At 44.9% G+C, this 20,892-nt stretch overlaps 1 protein-coding gene across 1 annotated transcript in view; it reads right to left on the reverse strand.

Annotated features, from left to right (window-relative positions):
• XKR6 (XK related 6) overlaps nucleotides 1-20,892 on the reverse strand; it is a gene marked incomplete at its 5' end in the record, with an annotated part of 211,540 nt that extends 190,648 nt beyond the window's left edge. Inside the window, one exon of the mRNA XM_085306500.1 lies at nucleotides 20,504-20,892. Coding sequence (XP_085162626.1) covers nucleotides 20,504-20,892 — 389 coding nt within the window. The remainder of the gene's footprint in view (nucleotides 1-20,503) is intronic.

Raw genomic sequence — 20,892 nt, forward strand, 5'->3', positions numbered from 1 at the left:
TGTGTGTCAAGTAAAAAATTAGCAAGACAGAGTTTAGGTATTATGGAAAGAGTTTTTCTATACTTCTACATTTTTCTACTACATTTTTCTTTAAATGGCCTAGAAATTAGTCTYTGATAAGATAATATTTTAAAAAGAAAAACAATGCTACTTGCACAATAAATACAGATCGGATCTATTCGGGATTTTCCTTCCTGTAATGTAGGATCAGAGAAAGTTGTCAAGATCCTATATTCAGCTGCTGCTTCACATCATTTCCTGCTCTTACTAATTCAGAAGAATCCCCCCCACAAAAGGATTTCATGCTGCCCTTGTTSACGTACTGATATTCCTCACGTTATCCATGAACCCCTCATCCTCTTCCTGACCCAATTCCAYAATGACAAATCCAAAATATGAGCTGTCTAGAAGTTCAGATTTTTTCTTTAAAAACAAAAATAGGAAAAAAAAAGTATCACCTTCAAGATTCCCCATTACATGGCTTGATAACCTCATGGAATATATTTAGCCAATACAYCTTATCGTAATGCTAACGCTCCCTTCTCACTTCTTGCCTTCTTCCAGAATTCTTCTTCAAATTACACTGCACATCTTGCAACTGGGATCATAATCTGCTGCACCAACTTCAGTGGGGTCCCAGTTCTCACTAGACYCTGTGGCAAGTACTCCAAATGGCAAAAAAAAGAGAAAAGCGCATGAATCCATAGCCCAATGACTCTGCCTCTAAAGTTCCTGGTTTCACAGCCAACCCATGTGTGTGTAAAATGACCTCACACACCCTGCTCAATGGGACATGCTACTCAGGTGGGCAGTAATGTCTGATACTAGAGGGGATATAAGATTTCCCACGGTCTTGTTTTCAGTGTCAGAGGTCTCTCATCTCCTGAAACATGGTCAGATCTTTTTGCACCATTGGTAGGGAGCATTACATCTGAGTTCCAAGTCCTGATGTTCACTCTGGGAAAAGCTGCTCACGTTTAAGTTCTGCAGCACTGAACTCATAGGTGGCCTAAAGCTTCCAGTGAGTGTGGCCCYGTGCATTTTTTGAATACACTCTCACCTGTGAAATCTCTCGCATTAAAACAAACTTTAATTGCAAAGTAAATAATGCATTTATGCTAAAAAATTTCCACGGTGAAAGAGTACTTTCTCTAGATATATTTCTAAATTTCAATGAACACACAGAATCACAGAATGGTTGAAGTTAGAAGATATCTCTGGAGATCATCTAGTCTCTGCTCAAGCAGGGTCACCTAGAGCACCTTGCACAGGGTCGACTCCAGGTGGGTTTTAAATATCTCCAGAGAAGGAGGCTCCACAACCTCTCTGGGAAACCTGATCCAGTGCTCCGTCACCCTTACAGGAAAGAAATTCCTCCTCATGTTCAGGTAGAACTTCCTGTGTTTCAGTATGTGCCCATTATCTCTTGTCCTGTCACTGGGCACCTCTGACACCTGTCAGAGTCTAGTCCCATCCTCTTGACACCCTCCCTTCAGGTACTTGTACACATTGATGAGACTCCCTCTCAGTCTCTTCTTCTCCAAGTAACACAGGCCCAGCTCTTGCAGCCCTTCCTCACAAGAAAGATGCTCCAGCCTCTAATCATCTTTGTAGCCCTACGCTGGACTCTCCCCGGTAGTTCCACGACTCTCTCTTTTACTGGGGAGCCCAGCACTGGACACAGTACTCGAGATGAGGCCTCCCCAGGGAGGGCCGAGTAGAGGGGTAGGATCACCTCCCCCCACCTGCTGGCAACACTCTTCCTAACGCACCCCTGGAGACCATCAGCCTTCTTGGCCACAAGGGCACATTCTGGCTCATAGTTAATTTATTGTCCACCAGAACTCCCAGCACATTCTCTGCAGAGTTGTTTTCCAGCAGATCAGCCCCCAGCTTGTACTGGTGCCTGGGGTTATTCCTCCCTAGGTGCAGGACCCTGCACTTGCCCTTGTTGAACCTCAGGAGGTTCCTCTCCACCCAACTCTCCAGCCTGTCCAGATCTCTCTGAATAGCAGCACAGCCTTCTAACGTATCAGCCACTCCTCCCAGCTTGGCACCATCTGCAAACCTGCTGAGGAGGCACTCTGTCCCTTCATCCAGGTCACYGATGAACAAGACTGGCCTCAGTACTGACCCCCGGGGAACTCCACTAGCTACAGGCCTCCAACTAGACTCTGTGCCACTGATTACAGCCCTCTGAGCTCTGCAGTTCAGTCAGTTCTCAATCCACCTCACTGTCCTGAGCTTCTCTAGGAGGATGTTATGGGAGACAGTGCTGAAAGCCTTGCTGAAGTCGAGGCAGACAACATCCGCTGCTCTCTCCTCATCTACCCAGCCACTCATTCTATCATAGAAGGCTCTCAGATTGGTTAAGCAGGATTTCAACACCACACAGCTGAAAAAAAAAAGGTGTCTAAAAAGTGTCTAGAAACAAATGAAAGCTTTCCAAATCTTCACCATGTTAYTCACTCCAGCTTCTCATTTTACTGTACACTAGGCAGTAACCTCTAGCCAGAAAGACTGTATTGCACAGACAAAGCTTAGAAACTGCAAGGATCTAGGAACTGCAAGACTTTTCAGTATATGCCACACACTCAACTGGTATTATTCTGTTGATTTACTGGAGTTGTCACCAGAAAAAGACTGGGTCCTCCATGCCTATGTTATAGAGAAGATCTTGCAATATTCAGTATCTTGCTCCACTCAAAATTAAAAATCGCCACAATTCATCTTTGAAAAGCTACCTCTTTACGTGGTAACTTCTGCCTCTGCAGTAGGCAGGAACTCACATGGCCTGCTTCARTTCTTCCAGGAGAGCTTAATGTGTCTAAAGCTTAACCGGTTGAATGAAATTCCCATTAAACATACGAGTTTATGTGAAAAAAACAGTGGCAAGTGTCTCATTGTCAACTTTTTCAGAGAATCATTTTCAAGCTCTCAGACTTTACACACTTACACAGGTATCTAACCCAATTAAAAYAGCAGTGAGATTCCAAAAGCACTAAGACTTTCAGAACAGCACTAAAGAAAATTTTGCCAAACTCCCCAAAAACCTAAAAGGACTAAAACTCTCTTTCGTGGTCTTCACTTTGTAGACTTTGTAGCTTTGCTCTTTTTACTTTTTCACTAGTCAAAAAAAAAGAAAAAAAAAGCAGGGAAGAAGTGCTGAGAGGTAAGGAAATCATCTTGCTAAAAAAATACAGTGCCATCTGGGCTCAATGACCATGCTATGGGCCATGAAACAGGCACTACAGTCTTTACTACACTGGGAGCACGGTAGTACAACACGATTTCGTGATCACTGTCTTGCGAGAAGCAGCCCAGATAGGCTTGAATTTCAGCAGGTCTGGGTAGGAGGAAAAGCAAGAGGGAGAACTTGCATGGAAACGTCAGGTGTCCAGCAATTTCGTGGTGCTCTGGGTCGGTCACTTAGTTGCACTCTCCCCTAGTCCGTCCTCAACCGCAGTGATACTACATCCTCCTGGAGATGAAACCCCACTAGAACAGCTGCTGCTTCCTTCAATTCAGGAGGTCATCAGAGATCAGAGAGCTCCGCACAAGAGCTAGTTATTCCTGCCACCCCGAGCTCCGACGCGTTCAGCRCGCGCAGGGATTTCTGCAGTTCACCAAAGACACGACACAACCGCGGCCGGCCGGCCCGCGAACAGCCCCCATCAAAGCCACCGCAAAGGACGGACAGCGAGCGGCCGCGTTGGGCAGGATAAGGTCGCGAACGGCCTCCTTTAGACAACCGCTCCGGTTTGACCCCAGCCGATACGGTCTCATCAGAYAGCAGACCTCCCGAGGAAACCAGAGCGTTAGATCGTAGCCTGGTAAGAGCTGCCTTTGCTGACTGCCTCTCAAGGTTTTAGACGTACCTACCTCTTCCYGGGTGCGCTTCGGCCCCGTTAACCATCGGTGCAGCTGCGGAGATGCACAAAATAGGAAACAGGATAGAAAGGAAAACAACAGCTGTTCTACAGAGTCGGATAAACAGCCTAATTGAAAGTAGACTTTCTTTTAATGTGATTCTACTTCTCATACGACCAAGAAGATTAATATATGTTTTTTAATAGGCAAAAACTCATTTCAGTGTTATCACTGGAATCATCGAGCAAAGGATGCATGACTAAATTTTCTGTTTGGGATGGTAAATTTTCATGGTCATTCTTAGCTCCCATGAACGTGCTTTCCTGAAATCTCATACACTGTATAACAGTGCTTTCTGTAAAGCCCTCCTTCATTTGTTAGGCTTTTAAGTTGCATTTCTATTATGAACCTTCTCTTTTGTTGCTCTCTTTCTGGTTAATTCTCCACTGTTAGTAGGCAGATTACCTTAAATGACCTCTCCTGCAATGCATGCCTCTTTCCTGAATCACAAAGCTAGCTTCAAATTTGGGTATGTTCCCAAGACTTTTCTCTGGGCAGGGGAGAGGAAAAGGAGCTCCGGAGCAGGAAGGTTGCCTGCCTGAAGACCCCAACCATCCTCAGGACAAACAGGGTGGAAAAGTGGGGCTAAGAGGACCGCAGCACAGTCCGCTGGTTTTCAAACTGCACTTCGAGAGTTCAAAGAGTCTCTGGCCAAGAAGTTACTACGTTAGGTTTTTCCTCCTTCGATTACCGCTCGCTCTCGCCTACTACAGCCAGACTGTCTGACAGAGAAGCCAGCTGAGCTCAGAARGGCTGCAGCGATACCGGCAGCCGGGCGTCAGACACTGACTCTGCACTTGAGACAAGTAATGGGAAAGCAGCCAAGACCCCAAAAAACCTGAAACTTCATGGGAATCAATGGCTGGATCTAACCACAGCAGACGATACCCAAGGAGCTGGCAGAGTCAGCCCAGGCTGCTAGGAAGCTCACCTAGCACATTCCTTACCCAAAGTCTGCTTCTGCACAACAGGAACAAAACACAGCAAACTTTAAAAGTTGCTGTTTTCTGGTTTCTACCACTAAGTTTCATGAACATCAAAAGTAGCCCAAACCCTGGAAACACTCTATTTGAAAGAAAATAACGAACGGGGTAATTTCAATGCACTGATTACAMAGAAACCCCGTATTTGGGGAAAGGTAAAAGTTCAAATAAAACACTTCGACCTACCTTAGGGTACTGCTGAAGACACCAACAATACCTTCTCAGCCAAAAAAAAACACACACTCCTATTAGAAAGAAAATGGGGAAAGAGCACAAACCAGAAGACTGGTAACGCTCAGAGAGGATATTGTCCATCCTGGAGTTCTTGATAGACACTGCAGAACTGCAGCTGCTGTGCAAACACGAATACCAACTTGTAGTTACAGTTAATAGTGATTAAGTATCCTATTGAAACGCTGCCTCTGTGAAAGGGGATCGGAAGGAAAATAAAAGTTCTTTAAAGGTGACTGCTGCTTAAGCCCGAGTGGTGAAACCCACAGTTTTACGACAACGGAACTGCTCCTACGAACGCACAGCTCTATTCTGAGTGACTAACAGATGTTTTCACTGAGGATTTAGGACCGAAAGAATATAAATGCAATGATAATGGGAGCTTAATGAAGTTTAGTCTTCAGTTAATTCACATACCCAATTAATACTATACCCCAAGGAAAGTATTACCAAGACAAGAACTCTTTTGTTGATCGTAAGGGTCAATTCTAGGCAAAATATCCAACCTAAACACATGCATTTTAATTCTTTATTAAGGAACAGTAAGTATGCTATTAGAGGGCTATAGTCCTTTATGAGCAGTAACTTTAAAACAGTATATAAGAATCTAGCACTGGATCTCAATTAGAAATACTACCACTGATTACAGTSCAGGCCCTGGAGGAGTTAGAGAGCTTGTGCAGCTTGCTCTTACAACGGGCCAAATTTCAGATATGGAAAACAGCACTAACTAATGAGTTTTCAATTGGTGTAACTTTATTTACGAATTCCTACACGACATACATGAAGTGCAGCATCTCCCCTCCAAAATAAAAATACAATTTCCCCGTTTCCCCCCAAATGCATCCACGCTGCCTTAACAAGTAGAAAAGTTTCCAAGGCCAAAATCAGCAGTTTCTGCAAAACTATGTTAATCTATTTCTTATTTTGAGGACAGTAAAATCAATTAAATCAAAATAAATGAAAGAGATGTGATATTTCTGGTTCTTTGGATACCTTTGTTAGGAGTGCCGGCTTGCAAATCCTCTAATTGCTAATAGCAACTGCTGTAACGTTAAAAAAAAAAAAGAAAAAAAGAAAGAAAAAAAAAGTCAGAGGAAGCATCAGAAATTAAACTTAAATTCTAAATTATAACTTCTTGCTCTAGTTACACAGTTCCTAGGAATTCTAACAGCTGGTTACTGGTTAACGGAGCAATAGTAAATTATAGTAAGATTTAGATGTTCAAAAAGAAAACTTAGTGGCTCATTCCAGGCAGGGTTTTTGTTAGTTCAAAGGAAAAAAATAATGAGAGCCTTTAACAAAGCCATAATTGTGCAACAAGCCATACCAGAAAAACCATTTTTATAAATGTAATTATTAAATTCCAGAGTAATAAAACAAAGACTAAAGACATTCACTGCATAAATAGCAATAAAGCATCTATTTAGGTGATGTTTTGAAGCAGAGCAATTGAAGAATTATTCAGATAGGCTATCCAGACAGAGTTACAGCACTAAAACACAGTATTGAATCTTACTTTTTGGTCTCCTGAAAGCCTCTGTAGACTCTCCTGCAAAGTCCAAGAGATGGAGCATTATCAGAAAGGATCAAACAGAAGGTAGTCTCTATAAGGCACATCCGTGGCTATAGACAACCAATTTTTAAACAGGGGTAAACCATCCCATTACTATTGCTACACCAACTAAAACCAACTGAGGAAACACTCCCAAACATTTGAACTTATAAATGCCAAAGTTTGCACACAATGAGGCTGGAACAGAGCAGCCACAATTTTTGGCAAAATTGTAAATGACATTTAAAGTCCTGGCTGTATTCATCTAATGAAGCGTAATTAAGTTGAAAAGCTATAATTACTTTTAATCTTAAATAACTGRGAGGCTTTTTAACTCTGAACATACAATATATATGATGTGATATTCCTGTGAGCCTTTTGAAACAGATCAATAACTATTAAAGCTGGATCCTATCAGCTACCACCAGGTATTAGTCGCTTTCTCAATATTTCAAGTATTCAGTTATTCTTAGATACAGTTAAAGTAGTAAAATGAAGTGGTCTCATACTGGCACTGTGATAAGTATGAGATTAAATATAGAATAAATTTATTAGTCCCCRAAGTCCTACTGAGAGTCTTGATTTTTTTGTATCCGCAATAGTTTAGTTTACTTTGATGCATTATTTTTCCTGATCTAAAGCACACAATTGAGAAGTAAAGAGTCTGTTGGTTCAAAGACCTCATCTAGTGCTGCAAGAAATAAAGCAAAAGCCAACCAGAACTGAAATATCATGCTGATCACCTTYGGACAGCCACTGTACGCTGCTTAAAATCATTGGCATACATAAAAGTGATTTTTGACATACAGTTTGTGTGGCACATCACAGCACTCCTGAAACACCTGTGGACTGGAAAAGTGGAATAATCAACTCATTTTAACACCTATTTTTAAGTGTTCTGAGCAATTTTTAAATAAATCAGCTAATTATTCAGCTTGCTTAAAAACCCATTTAACCCAGAAGTTAAATTCAGTTGGGTCTGGGTGAAGACAGGTTACTTCAGAAGTAGGCATTTCTGGCTCGCTACCTGTCCCATGCCACCTGTGCCCAGGATGGCTCATCTTTAACCCGCAGAGTCTTCACTACAGAGCAAAACGCACCAAAGGAAAACACAGGAGCTGCGAACTGCATCATCCCCCAGCAGCATCCGAGCAAGCGTGGCCGGACTCGCTCGTAAGCACACAAGTGGCTGCATATCAGCTAGATGGACAGGGCCAAGCGTTCCTTCTCCCTGGATTTCACCCTGGACCTGAGTGGTATTACTAAGGCTGGTCYCTGGCAGAAAAACAGGATCCAAATCCCGCAAAATTTCCTTCCAGATTTGAATTTCACTGAAGTGTCTGACTGCAACTCCTCAACACTCAGAAAAATTATATTTAGCAAGTAAGTTGAACAGAAAGGCTCATCTCCAGCTGCCTCCCCTCAACGCGAGAAGGGCAGCRCCCGAAGTTTCTCCTAGCAGAGGACACTCCAGTGTTACGATACCTGCACTCCTGAATGTTAGCTGTTTTCCAGGRGAGCGAACAACAACAACAAAAAATGCTCCTGTGCAAAAGCCTTTGTGCTGAAGAAAGCAAAGTTATTGGAGAGAGCGGGGTAGAGCTGAAGGGGGTTGAAGAGGGAGTGGGGRAGATGGGGAAAAAGGCAGTGAYCCACTCCGAAAAGTGACGTTTATACAGTCTAATCAAATGACGGAATCTGGGTCCACTACTGAAGTCCCTGTGACACATACAGGTAATAAAACAAATGTAGATTTAAACAAATGGCCAGACCATGAGGCTAAGTCTGAAAGCCAAACTTGGATTTTGCCAAAGATGCCGATAGGTTGGATACACTTAAATCAGTTGGGCACAAGCACATATTCCCGCAAGGAAATAAAATGTAACTCAAACTAAAGGGAATATTTTCCTTCCAAAAGCACCGCATCCATCTTGGCCCCAAACATCCACGTAAATTAGGCAGTGACAGGGCATCGGCATGCCACCGCCTGCGTGGTTCGACTCTTAGAAGTGTCCCTGGCAAAATTTTGGCCGGGGCCAACCAGCCTGCACCCAAACAGCTCTTCAGCTTTGCTCACTAACGTTCAAGGGGGCAACGTGAGTAAGAGGACAGCAATGGGCCTGACGCAAGGGTGGATGGCACCGGGCACCAAGGGCGTAACGTGCTTCCATCATCGTGCAACAGTGGAACTGGACTGACAAAAACCAAAACGTGGTTAAGTCAAGAAAGCGTCCTTCACAAAGCGACAGTCCTAAAGTCTGTTTTGCTCCTTTTGGACAAAGCCACTTGCAAATGTAGAAGTCTCGACCTCCAGCTATTGACTGAGACCTGCTGTATGGGCTCAGTAAACCCCAAACGCCTGAGTAACCAGGGGACTGCTGCATCTTTCCCTACACAACCCATCTCCTTCCCAGCCCGATCCTAACAAACAACAGGACACAGAGCATTAAAGCAACCCCTGGCTTATAACCGAGTTAACATACCAGCATGACACGCTCTGTGCAGYGACTTCACACTCCAAAGCGAGTTCACAACACGACTTGCAGTTGTAAGTCTCCCCGGAGGAAGGAACAGATGAATTTCTGCAGCCRGCGCTTCACGAGTAGTCGGTGTGCACCGTTCTTAATTATTTCCTTTTCTAATTAATATTCATAAATGAACTACAATAGCGCGCCTTCAATCAGGAAACACCACCCACACTAGATGAAAGGATAACTACAGGAGATAAATGGTTTATTGGATCAAAAGTCCTCTTTAGACTAGAAAAGTTACTGCAGCAGCATAAAACTGATAGCATCCAACCACTGGCGAATGCATGAAGCAAGTATCAGTAAATCTCTCCCTTTAAACCAGAGATTCAGCGCAGAGAATGCACCATGCAATTACTATGTTAATTTATCTGAGTTCTTCTGCCTACTTGAGGCTTGAGCTGAAGGTAGGTACTCGTGTTTTAAAAGCTGTCATTTTGTGCCACTGAAAATGGCTATTTCTAAAACTCAGTCTACACTCAACTATATCATCAGCAATTTAAGTTTACTTTCCTGTCCCAACCCTTCCCACTACTGACCCACCACTATCAAACGTTTTGGGCCAAATCTTTACCATATATGCTTAATGGTCTACACTTCCAAGTTCCACTGACCCACAGCAATGTATGAGAGGTGAGGACTTCGCCCTCTAGCTTTTGCTCTTAACTTCCAGTTGCATCACAACACAACTTAACCTTTCAAAAACTGTGCTCAGGAAACTTATAAATTCACATCTTCCCCCAAAGACCTTGCCAGAAACAAGTTTGCTATTCTGCTTCCCCTTGACTAGCCTCTGCTCAAGCRAAATCTAGAGTGTGCTTTCGTTATCCTCATCCCCAAACCAAGTTTATGTGGCAGAAATCAATGATCTTGTCTGCCTGYAAAAAAGATGCGGCCTGGGGATAAATAACTGGCTGCAGCTGTCAGTTACTAGCTCTGCGCGGACAATAAATTAATTAAAAAGATACCTGACAAAACTACGTCAAGCCCACATACAGGGACTGAAACCACGTAATCCGTAATGCAGCATTCCCTTCTCCACCAGATGGTAAACTAATAATTCCCAGTAATAAYGGCAAGACGTTTCAAATGAGCGGAGAAATGAGAAATGTTTATTGCCCACCGCTGCCCAGAGCTGTTCWGCTACTCAGAGCGGGGGATGGAAATGGGCTGCCCAACAAAAACTATATTTACACCCATCGCCAGAAAGGGAAAGTATAAATATTTCTGAAGCTTTATGAAGGCTAGTACTTACAGTCAGCCTTTGAAAGGGAAAGAATAAAGCAAAATATTCAATTAGAAAAAATTACTATAATTGCAGGTTCTATTTTATCCCTGCATTAAAGCAATAAAGTACCTCGAAATATTGCTGAGCTGGGATACAGAGCTTAGTGCTACTTAACATTTTAATACAYATCCGGGGGCTAATTTAGTTTAGATCTGCATGAGGGTCTCTTCTCCTCCCTGGCCCCATTGTGCCTTCCCAAAACTTCTTAAAATACGGCTAGATGTATTTTAAGCACACCCCTCCCCAAGGAGGGGGTGTCAGAGCTGGTGTTGGACATAAATTTTGCCACATGCCAGCACACCTCTAAACTGAAAGAGGAAATCAGGCACGTACCTACCTTGCTCAGAGGCGCGCAGATGCACAGTTAAAAGCACGTTTGCTCATACCTGGAAGTCTCTGATGTTTGAATTTTGTTTTTTTTTTAAACTAGAAGAAAAATGTCCAATTTCTGCTCCCCAACCACCAAAGAAAATCCTCTTGGAAATATATGTAAAACCACACAATTTTGCTCTAATAGTACATTAATCACATGGGAAGGGATTTACTATTGAAAGTCTCTGACTAAGTAAACGCTCAAGGTGAAGGAGGAGGAACCTACTCCCCGTCCCTTGCTCTAACTACACTTTCTCTACGATGCCACAAGCCATGGTTTTCTGAATATAACCTCATTCCTCCCTGTGACAGAAGATAAGTGAATATTATTTTAGGGAGCCCTTCATCTTTTTAATTAAACAAATTAATATCACTTTTCTGTATCTCATAGCTTCTATTATCTTTTGTGAACTCTCACAATTCTGTTGTAAAGACACATTGAAAAAGCACTAATTGAGATAATCTCCAGAATTCAAGTTGCTGTATTTTTAGTCATGTTTTAAAACTATTTTCCCTTTGTTTCTGGAATGCCTCCCAACTTTCCTCCCAAACCAGACTGTTTAYATTATTCAAATGCCTTCTGCTTATATCACTCTTTACAATTTTAACTTCAACAACATCGGCCTCCGTTGCTCTTTTTTTCTTCGCTTAGGCATAACTGGGATGAATTCCAATCCCAAACTCAAAGCCACTCTCGGTGCTTTACTGCTGTCTTCTGTGTTTTGGTAGATCAGACAGCGGGCTGCTGCCAGTCCTACTGCACAGGACTTCTTGGACGTGTGGGGGAACCAAGCATGAAGAGTAAAACTGTTGTTCTTTAACCAAAGGACAACAGACACAGAGGAAACAACAATTTTCCCACACTCTGGAAACCTATGAAAACTCACATGGATTCTTGTCATCCCTGTTCTTTAACAGCCGCGCACAAGTCACCTCAATGACCATTTCCCTGCAAGGAAGCAGCTGAAAAAATAAAGACCAGAAGTATTAAGTTCACATCACAAACACACACATGAATCACAGGTCCAGCCCCAAACCTACCTAGAGCTTCATTTCACCTTTCTCCCCTGCTGCTTTCAAGCAGCAAATGCTTTTAAAAGACAGGGCACAAAAAACTCAGTTCCAGCCCCAATTTGGGGAGAGCAATTTCTACACTCTACCTGACCCAAAAAGCACGGAGAAGCCATCTCTCCTTTAACTCTGCCGTAGAGAGCTGTGAACTGCAGTGCTCATCACGCAAGCAAAAGCATGGTCTTTTACCAGTGCCCCGCTGCTGCCATATAGAAAAGTTTGTCGAATTTTGCTGTCAACTCTCACCCACTCAATGAACAAGCAGAAGCTGCAAGTTGAAGGAGACTTCGGCAGCCAGCCATGTTTTCACCGTCACTTCAGTTAGCTTTGATTTTTCCATAAGTTTAATTAAAAAGGTGATAAAGACAGCTCCAGGTGCCCAAGCCTCATGCACCATGGCTCCTGAAGTAAAATTTTAATAAGAGTTCTGCCAAATTGTTGGAAATTTTATGGTAAATTTCTCCAGCATYGAAATGACCTTGCAGAAGGCACCTGTAAGGGTATGGGAAGGGCGATAAAGCACAGCAAATTATCGAGTTTTCAAACRTAAGCGCAGACCTCTGCTGGGTTGGTAAATTTAACCATATTCAMAACAGGATGGTTTTTCTTAGTCCTGATTCACAGACTTTGTTAYGGAGCGGACACCAAAGCAACATCTACAATGTACTCCTGGCTTTGCCCCACTTCCCCCGAGGCTTGCAGACAAGKGACAACACACCCATTCCCTCAAATCACGCTGTGCAAAAGGGGATACAGACCTATTTATTTGCAGTGYTAAAATGCGCAACTGATTCTGCAGCTAGTATACCAAATTATGAAAATGTGCAACCACCCGGAGCGGAACAGAGGAAGAGAATGTCCTCATGATAAAGGCCAGGCTGGAATACAGGATACACTGAGTATCTCAGTTCATCTGCCAATTCGGCAAAAGATCTTCTGAACAACTCAAGTCATTTAAGGACAGATTGTGAATATTTCATAGGTGAACCTGAGCTCTCACTGGTTTCGAAAGAGAGGAGTCATAAGGAGAAGCACAGTCTTCTGGTCCCATTATGGTTTTGGAAACACATTTAAGATTGCCTCTCTCCTTATTTTTGTCAGTTGAGCAAGCTCCAATTTTGTATACCTCAAAACCCAGTCCAACAGAATTGCTGGTTCAGCTAGAGCTTATAGACACAGATGCAAAGAACATATGCGTTTATACTGAAATAATAAAAGACGACACAGAAGACACATATTTTAGCCATCCAAGCRTATGCCTACTTTAGAGGGAGTACTCAGTGTATGGGTCAGATCTGTACAAGGGTGGACAAACAGCAACTCTTGAGACTCAGGCAGCCCCAAAGCAATGTAGATGAGGCTCGTGTCCAATTATACACAACCAAACACASGCTGAAATTGGAATACAGGGTGGTCATATAAATTATATCATATAAAGGATATAAGTTATCATATAAAGGACATAAATTCCCACTGTGGGTGGTGGGAAAAAAAAAGAAATTCAGCCACTGGAAGTTGCTGAGGGCTGATGCCAGCCACCCTGGGACACCACAAAATGCTCAGTCTCACCTTGCGGTAGAATTTTGGAGCATCCTTGCCAACCCTGTCACCACCAGCCCCCAAGGACACGGGATATGCATCTTGTTCTGTCCTACACAGATCATGCTGTTCTGTTCCATAGGGTGAGAAAAGCTAGCTGTTCCTCCCACAAGCAGGCTGCCACTAAATTTGAGAATTTGCTAAAGATCCTTCTCCTTCTTTCCCCTTTCCTGCAGCAGTACTGTAGAAACCGTCACTACTAGAGTTGCTTACTGCCCATTCACGTTAAGGTTTGTTTTAAGAACCAGCTTCTTGTCTCATGAGAAAAAGCTCTTAAGAACACTCTCTTCTTTTTCCCCAGGTTGCTTCTTCTTCCACTCACCTGCAATTAATTTCTYTTTTTAGAAATGGACAAAGCTTTACAGCAACCTTCCATCACCCAGTTTTCAGAAGCATGTGATTTTTGGCAACCAGCGGAGTGTATTCATCCACCTGGTCTTCAGCAGACCAGCCTAAGGTGGTTCTTCAACACATTCAAGATTTAGCAACTTTGTCTTCTGTGGCAACCAAAGACTTTGCATACAGTTTAACCAGCTAGCACCGGCAAGTACCTTTTTTCCTCATTTCCTTGAGTTCTTGCTTAGAAAAACATCGCAGTGATCTAAAACAGTCGTAGCAGACTATGAATCTGTCCTGGCAGATTAGAAGAAGGTGGGTCAATGAAATAAGAGTATTTGGCACATGTGCCTTTTGCTTATACTTTTAATTACGATTTCATTCTAGCTGTAGCACAGCATTAATCTGATTCATAGTTCCTACTACCTAAAAGCTTTCAGATGGCAAAACACTGGCTTATATCACCACTGATATCATCAAGACAGAGAGCTGCTAAAAATCAAGTCAGAATTCAAGGCAAATAAAGCAAACATGAAASTAAACGGAAAAGTTGTATAGGAATCCAGACTTCTCCACAGGCTCACCCTCATTCCCCGAGGAAAATTATACGTTTGACGTCCAATTTCTTTTCCTTGCAGTCTGAAGGCAGCAGAAGTAGCTCTCCTCCAAAGAGATGCTTTATCACCATCAGTTCTACCTACATCCTTTTCATTAAAGGAAATGCTCCCTGAATAACCTACATTTGTACTGAGAGGAGAACCACTGCAAGGAATAAAACTAGCTCAATGCAGCTAAAAGCAAAATGGAAGTGTCTAGAAAGGTGGAAAATACAGAGCTTATCATTTTAAAACAGAAAAAAGGCCTAGCCACCTTTCCTCCTTCCCTTTGCACTCTGTCTCTCCTCCACTAGAAAGAGTACTTTCACACTGCCATTTGCATTAGAAATAAAAACTGTAGGGCACCCAGAAAAAAGGCAAGAATATCATTACAAGAGTTTAACATGAAGCCAAAAAGGGATGCTCCGGTCAAAGACCGTATGTATAGCAGCACTGAAGAAAGCAGTCTACAATCCAACTTCAAAACAGTAATTTTTCCTGATAGTTTTTCCATTCCTGAAGATGAAAATATCAAGCAGCAGGGTCCTCATTTGCTCACCCTGAAATCCATGGAAGTTCCAAAAAGAAAAAAAGTGATGCCACTGAAATATTTCGGCTTCTCCTCCCTTCTCCCCGYATACTGCATTCCCTAAGAGGACGGGTTACAAGATGTCACTACACAACTATGTTGCTCACCGCGCAATTCATGCCCAGGCAGTTCTTACTCAACTTCACCCCCAGGTCCGCAAAGGAACCAAACTCCACTTTCTCCCCCAAATACCACTTATCCACATAAGCGTTGCGTGCTGCCGCTACAAGAAACACTGAATTGCCCGGGGGAGGTGAGCGCCCACCAGGTCACGGAAGGAGGTACATCTCCAAAGGAAAGCCTGGAGGAAACTCTGCCCTCCCAAGGCTCGAACAGCAGATCTGCTTCAACATCTGTGGTTTGACCCCCTCTAGTGGGTAGCGCTCMACAAGACACGGAGCCTCGCCACCACTCCGCAACCAATGGAGACTCTACTGCTCAAGTGATGGACCCTTCTCTCTCCCCTCTGCACAATCTCCCTGCCTGCCCTGTGCTTTGATTTCAATGTCTYTGGCACATTCTGGACCTCTCAGCCTGCAGCCTGACATTTGATTAAGGAGACGCCATAGAAAACTCTTAGAAATGGAGGCAGAGTGGGTAAGGTTTCTGGAAAGGAGAACCACCTCGCTGGGAAAAAAGGTTATATCCTAGACCTGATTTTGGAGCGAGAAGATATTTATCATTTATCCTTGCATGTCTTCCCTCTGCCAACTCGTCAAAATCTGACAAAACTCCGTACTATAAAAACAAGCTGTTAAAACTTGGCTAAAGGGAAAAACTTAGCTGCCAGACAAGCTAACCAGAAAAAGCTGAAAAAAATATTCAAGTGTGCCAGAAYAGGCAGTAAATTTAAAGAAGGGATCTATAGAGCTGAACATCCAACCTAAGAAGATGAGGCAGTATCAGGTGAGCAGCTTCTAGCTCATCTGTGATCTGACAAGCAGATGTCTCCCACTTCAAGTGACTTGGGCTGATAACTAAGAGTTGTAAATGTCTGTATTTCTAAATCATCTGATGTAGCAAATTAACTCAGAGTTCACCCTGAAACAAGGTATTTTAGTAGAACCAAAATCCACTCATAACATAGTCATTAAATATCACATATTCCATTTAAATCCATTGATTCATCCTTCCACCTCCAGGCACACCAAAAGATGAACAACTCATAGATATGGTCTTTCCACTAATAAACAAGATGTCAAGTCTTCGCCTAAATTTTAGAAGTTTGTCTTTAAAACACGCACACATGAGGCATTTTAATGTCAAGATAGTGACAAGCTTTTTTTTCACAGAATGCTTTCCTTCTGAAGATGTATTCTAATCAATCTAAAAAACAAAACCCACAAACATTACATTCAAGTCACAAGTCACAAACTTTACTCTGACTGACAGTTTAACAGACACAGTAAGATTTTCAACTGATGAGCATTTATTTTAGCTCAAACCTCACATCTCATTAATCCATTGGAATCCRATGATGTTTCCTTTAACAGTACGCTGCAACATGAAAAATCATACTTTATACTCTAAACCTCATATTTCAGGACAGCAGTCATGACCCACTAACCCACTTACATCAGAGGTTAAAGAGAAGTGTATCTAACACAGAAGTTACACTCTTAATTGTCATAAATACGGCTTATCCAATTAGCCAAGATATGAAAACTTCAAGTCAAAACCATTTTTTCCTGCATTTAWGCAGATGAATGACTTCAGTGGAAGCAACAGCTCCGGCGAGCTCCGAAGACCAACCTGCCTTCAGTCTATTTCAAGTAAAACCACAGCACTGCAACATCCTTCCTCAATGAACGTCCCCTCTGCAGTGCTGAAGCACAAGAGTGAGCGTAGCATGCCCAACTGGCACCTTTTCCTTTGACAGCCTGCCCGAATTGGTCTAGTCTTCAAGATATTCCACGAAATAAAGAYCAAAAGTGAAAACTGTAGACTTACCATAAAGGTAGGAAAATACCTAGGACCTAAGTTTCAATCAGTGGGAATGTAATTTGAGATCATACCGCTTCAAGGAACAATTAGAAATAACGTACATACATATATATGCATCTACATTTTTACACTATATATGTACACTTTTTCTGCCAGCAACCACTGGAGATAGGCAGTATTAGCATAGCTTTGGGTTTTAGCTGAGCAAAATGGGAACATGAAGCCAGACTATTGTTTAACTGCACCAGCCCCCCAGTATTTCCATTAACCCACCCAGTATTCCTGCCTGGGCACAACTTAATTGCCAAGTATGAGGACAGAAAACACGAGCAAAGACAAACCCCCCTCCACAGCGCACAGGAACAACTAGCTATTCTCCGTACGCTTTGGAGAAATTACGAGCTAATGCTATTCAAAAGGAGCCCAATATACGTTTGCGTTTCTGCTACTAGAATTTTATTTATCAATCTCCTCACTGGCGAGTCTTCACAACGTCTAGGAAAGGAAGCCCCTGCAGGATGAAAAATTGCGTGTTATCCTCCAAAGTAAAACACACGTTACGTAACATCTACCAAGAAGCAAGCCCTTGGCAATTCAAGGGGAGGATTTCTACGCCACTCCAGCCTCCCTCCTCCGTTCTCGATGACTTTGCTTCCAGCCGCTGAGCAACAGCTCGAGCAGTCTCCACGTAACATACAACTCCGATCACACGCGGGGAAACCAGGCTCGATGCGTTATACACCAAACTCGCGTCGTTCCAGGTCCCCTTCCTCCATCCCCTCGTATAAACTTCTTACCAGCACGAAGCGATTTAGCTGCAGGCAAATACTGCTAAAACAGTGCTTTCCAGTATTAGCCCCATCACCGCATTCAAGATTAATTTTAAACGACGCTTGCAAGAGCGGGAATGGAGAAAGACACCCTCAAAGATTCGTGACACCCGCAGTTCCCCGTGAAGTTATTCTTGCTTTCTTTGGTCAGATATTGAGAGTGAGCTTCACGCCAGCTCCGCTGCTCAGCACGCCTTAGAAAGCAGCAAGCGCCGTACGCTACTGCGATCAGCAATCAACAGGAGAGAAAGCTCCCTCATTTTAGCTAACGTGATTTGGGCTGGAGAGCTCCTTTTTGGTCCCTCTTTTAGCAGCTCCAGCCCTGCACAATCCCAGAAGGAAAAAAAAAAAATCTTTTTCTGCATTAACAAATCAGGGAAAATCTGGGCAACTCAAGCCTTTTCTCTTCWCATTACAAGCCACACAAAAATCATCCCTCCACAGCAGCACCTCTGTCTCCTACCRGAGTCACTCGAGTTTCCCCCTCCCCACTTGCTCACTCAAGCACCCTGGGGGGCTGCTTTTGCCAGTGCAGACCTGCGCCGCGGCCAAACACATAACCATTTCTTTTGCCTGGCTCCACGAGCAGAGAAATCCAACTTGCCAGAAGAGCATCTGCATCAAGGACTGCTTTTGCTGATGTGATCAGCACTTGGGAGTATCAGAGGAAGAAGCAGCAAGGGTCAGGTACCAGTTCATCTTCCTCACATACATAACACACACATAACCCCCCCTTCAACCCCCCCCAGGTCGATATGTCAGCCACAAAAAAAAAAAAAAAAAATACATAACACACACATAACCCCCCCTTCAACCCCCCCCAGGTCGATATGTTAGCCACAAAGAAAAAGATAAAAGATAAAATAAATCCCCAAACAGAAGTTGAGAAGAAATGTGTTTTAAATGCTACGTAAATGACATTGAAGATGCAAAAGAAATATGTATTTGCTGCTGCGCTGCACGATTTCATGGGCTTATTTCCTAGGTATACATTTCACGCAACCTTCCCACACAGATCCCCTCCCTTCAACCCCCTCAGCTCCTCCAAAAAAACTTTGATGTGTATATTCATTTTATCTCAAGAGCTGTGTCCTCAAAAGAGGTGTCAAGGCCCTCCCCTACCTCCACCCACACAGCCCTCCCCCCTCCAGGCTCAACCATGCTGTCTCCATCTTAACTCCAGCCACTTCTTCACAGATTTCATTAGGCAGCAAAGTTAACCCCTTCCACTACACCCCCCCCCAAAAAAAAAACTTCCCATCAATCATTACTTTCTTCCTTCACCATTTTTCTCATCCATACCGCAGGAACAAATCCCATAAAATCCACCAGTGAGGTCATTTTTCAGCCCACTAATTCATCCTGGAAATGGCAATGCGGGAATGTTAACCCTTCCATCCATCCCCTCCGGGGTTTCCCACTGCTTCACCACGCAGTGCCAGCTTCTCCCCTCCTAGACAAATAGGAGAGGAGGGGGTCTTCTTCCCAAAACCACCTAAAAACCTGTAAATCCCAATCAGCCCCTCCATCTGCCCCATCTATAGCCTCTTCCGTACGGTCTTCCCCATACTCTTGGAGGTACGCCCACCGCCCCATGACACAACTCAATCTTCATTCCATCCTCCGTCATCCACGTCGGATGTTCCTTCAGTGTGATAAACCCGTATCTTATCCGGACCTATCTTAGAGGACATAGGGCCACGCTAGATCTTCACAGTTGTCCTTACAACACCCCTCTCCGTGAAAACGCCACCTYTGGAGAAGCGCTTGTATCTACAGGCTTTCATCCCAGAGGATTCCTTCGTGCCTCCTCCCAAGCCTCTTTTTTTGGGGGGGGATAACGTAATTTCCAACTCGCTCCAGGAGGATGTGATCCTAAAGCCTCTTATTCCGACCAACCCCGCCGGCGTCTCCAAAACCCTTCCCTCGGCCTGCGTTTCCTCCCTACCTTGCAGGTCTCTCCTGCAAGGTTTCTCCGAGGGAACGATCCCCGTCTCTGACCTTCAGTCTCTCGCACTAGTGGCCTGAAAACCTTCCCCGACGCCTTCTCGGAGGATTGGGTTTCTCCTCGCGCCAAGGCGACACCACGATGCGCAACCGGCCCCCCCCCATGGCTTCCACCCCTCGGGGTGGCCCGCGCTGCCTCTCGCGCCTTCCGCCCGCCGCCTCCGGGACCGGCTCCCCATGCCTGTCCCCATCCCCTCCGTTCCCCGTGGGGTCCCACGGCGCCGCTCCGGCCCCGCGGCGGGGCCTCCCCGCCGCAGCGCCCTGGGGGTCACCCCCAGCGCCGGGGCCTACGTCCGTCCCCGCGGCCGGCCTTGGCGCGGGAGCCTTGGGAAGAGCGGCCCGGCCCTGCCCCACGCGTGTGGGGCAGCGGGAGCCCGTCGAAAAAGCGGCGCGAGGTGACAACCACCCCTCGCTTTGGGCTCCCCTCCCCACAATTTATTTTTGGTGCTGGTGGTGCTGGTGGGACCACGCTTCTCTTCGGGGCTCTCCTCACCACCAGGGTCCCCCCGAGGTGACAGCAGCTCCCACGACCCCCACGCACGTGTTGCACTGGGGGGGAGAGGGGAGGGACCCCCAAGCCTCCCCTCCTTTTACATCGGGGTGGGGGGGGTGGAAGAGGCTCCCACCCCACCGCAGCCCCTTACCTCCAGACCTGTCCCATCTGCAGCAGGTGGATGACGGACTGCCAGACCCAGACGGAGATCCTGCAGAGGCGCTGCGCCCCGGGGGTGGCGGTGCCGACGGCTCCTCCTCCGCCGCCGGGTCCCCCCCGTCGGCCGGCGGCCCCCATCATGGGCGGCCCGCGGCTGCTGAGGCCCTGCACGGCGCCCAGCCCGCCGCCCGTGTAGTCCTGCACGAACCAGCGGAAGCTGAGGATCTGCACCAGCACCGAGGGCAGCAGCACGAAGGCCAGCGTCAGCCCGCACCACAAGTAGTCCCGCCGGCCGTAGTGGTGCAGCGCCAGCCACAGGTCCGTGCCCACGTCGCCCAGCAGCACCAGCAGCGCCAGCACGATCCACAAGCAGTCCAGCCA

The sequence above is a fragment of the Rhea americana genome, unplaced genomic scaffold (assembly GCF_003343005.1).
Source record: "Rhea americana isolate MKP2758 unplaced genomic scaffold, rheAme1 scaffold_240, whole genome shotgun sequence".
NCBI classification, from domain to species: Eukaryota; Metazoa; Chordata; class Aves; order Rheiformes; family Rheidae; genus Rhea; species Rhea americana.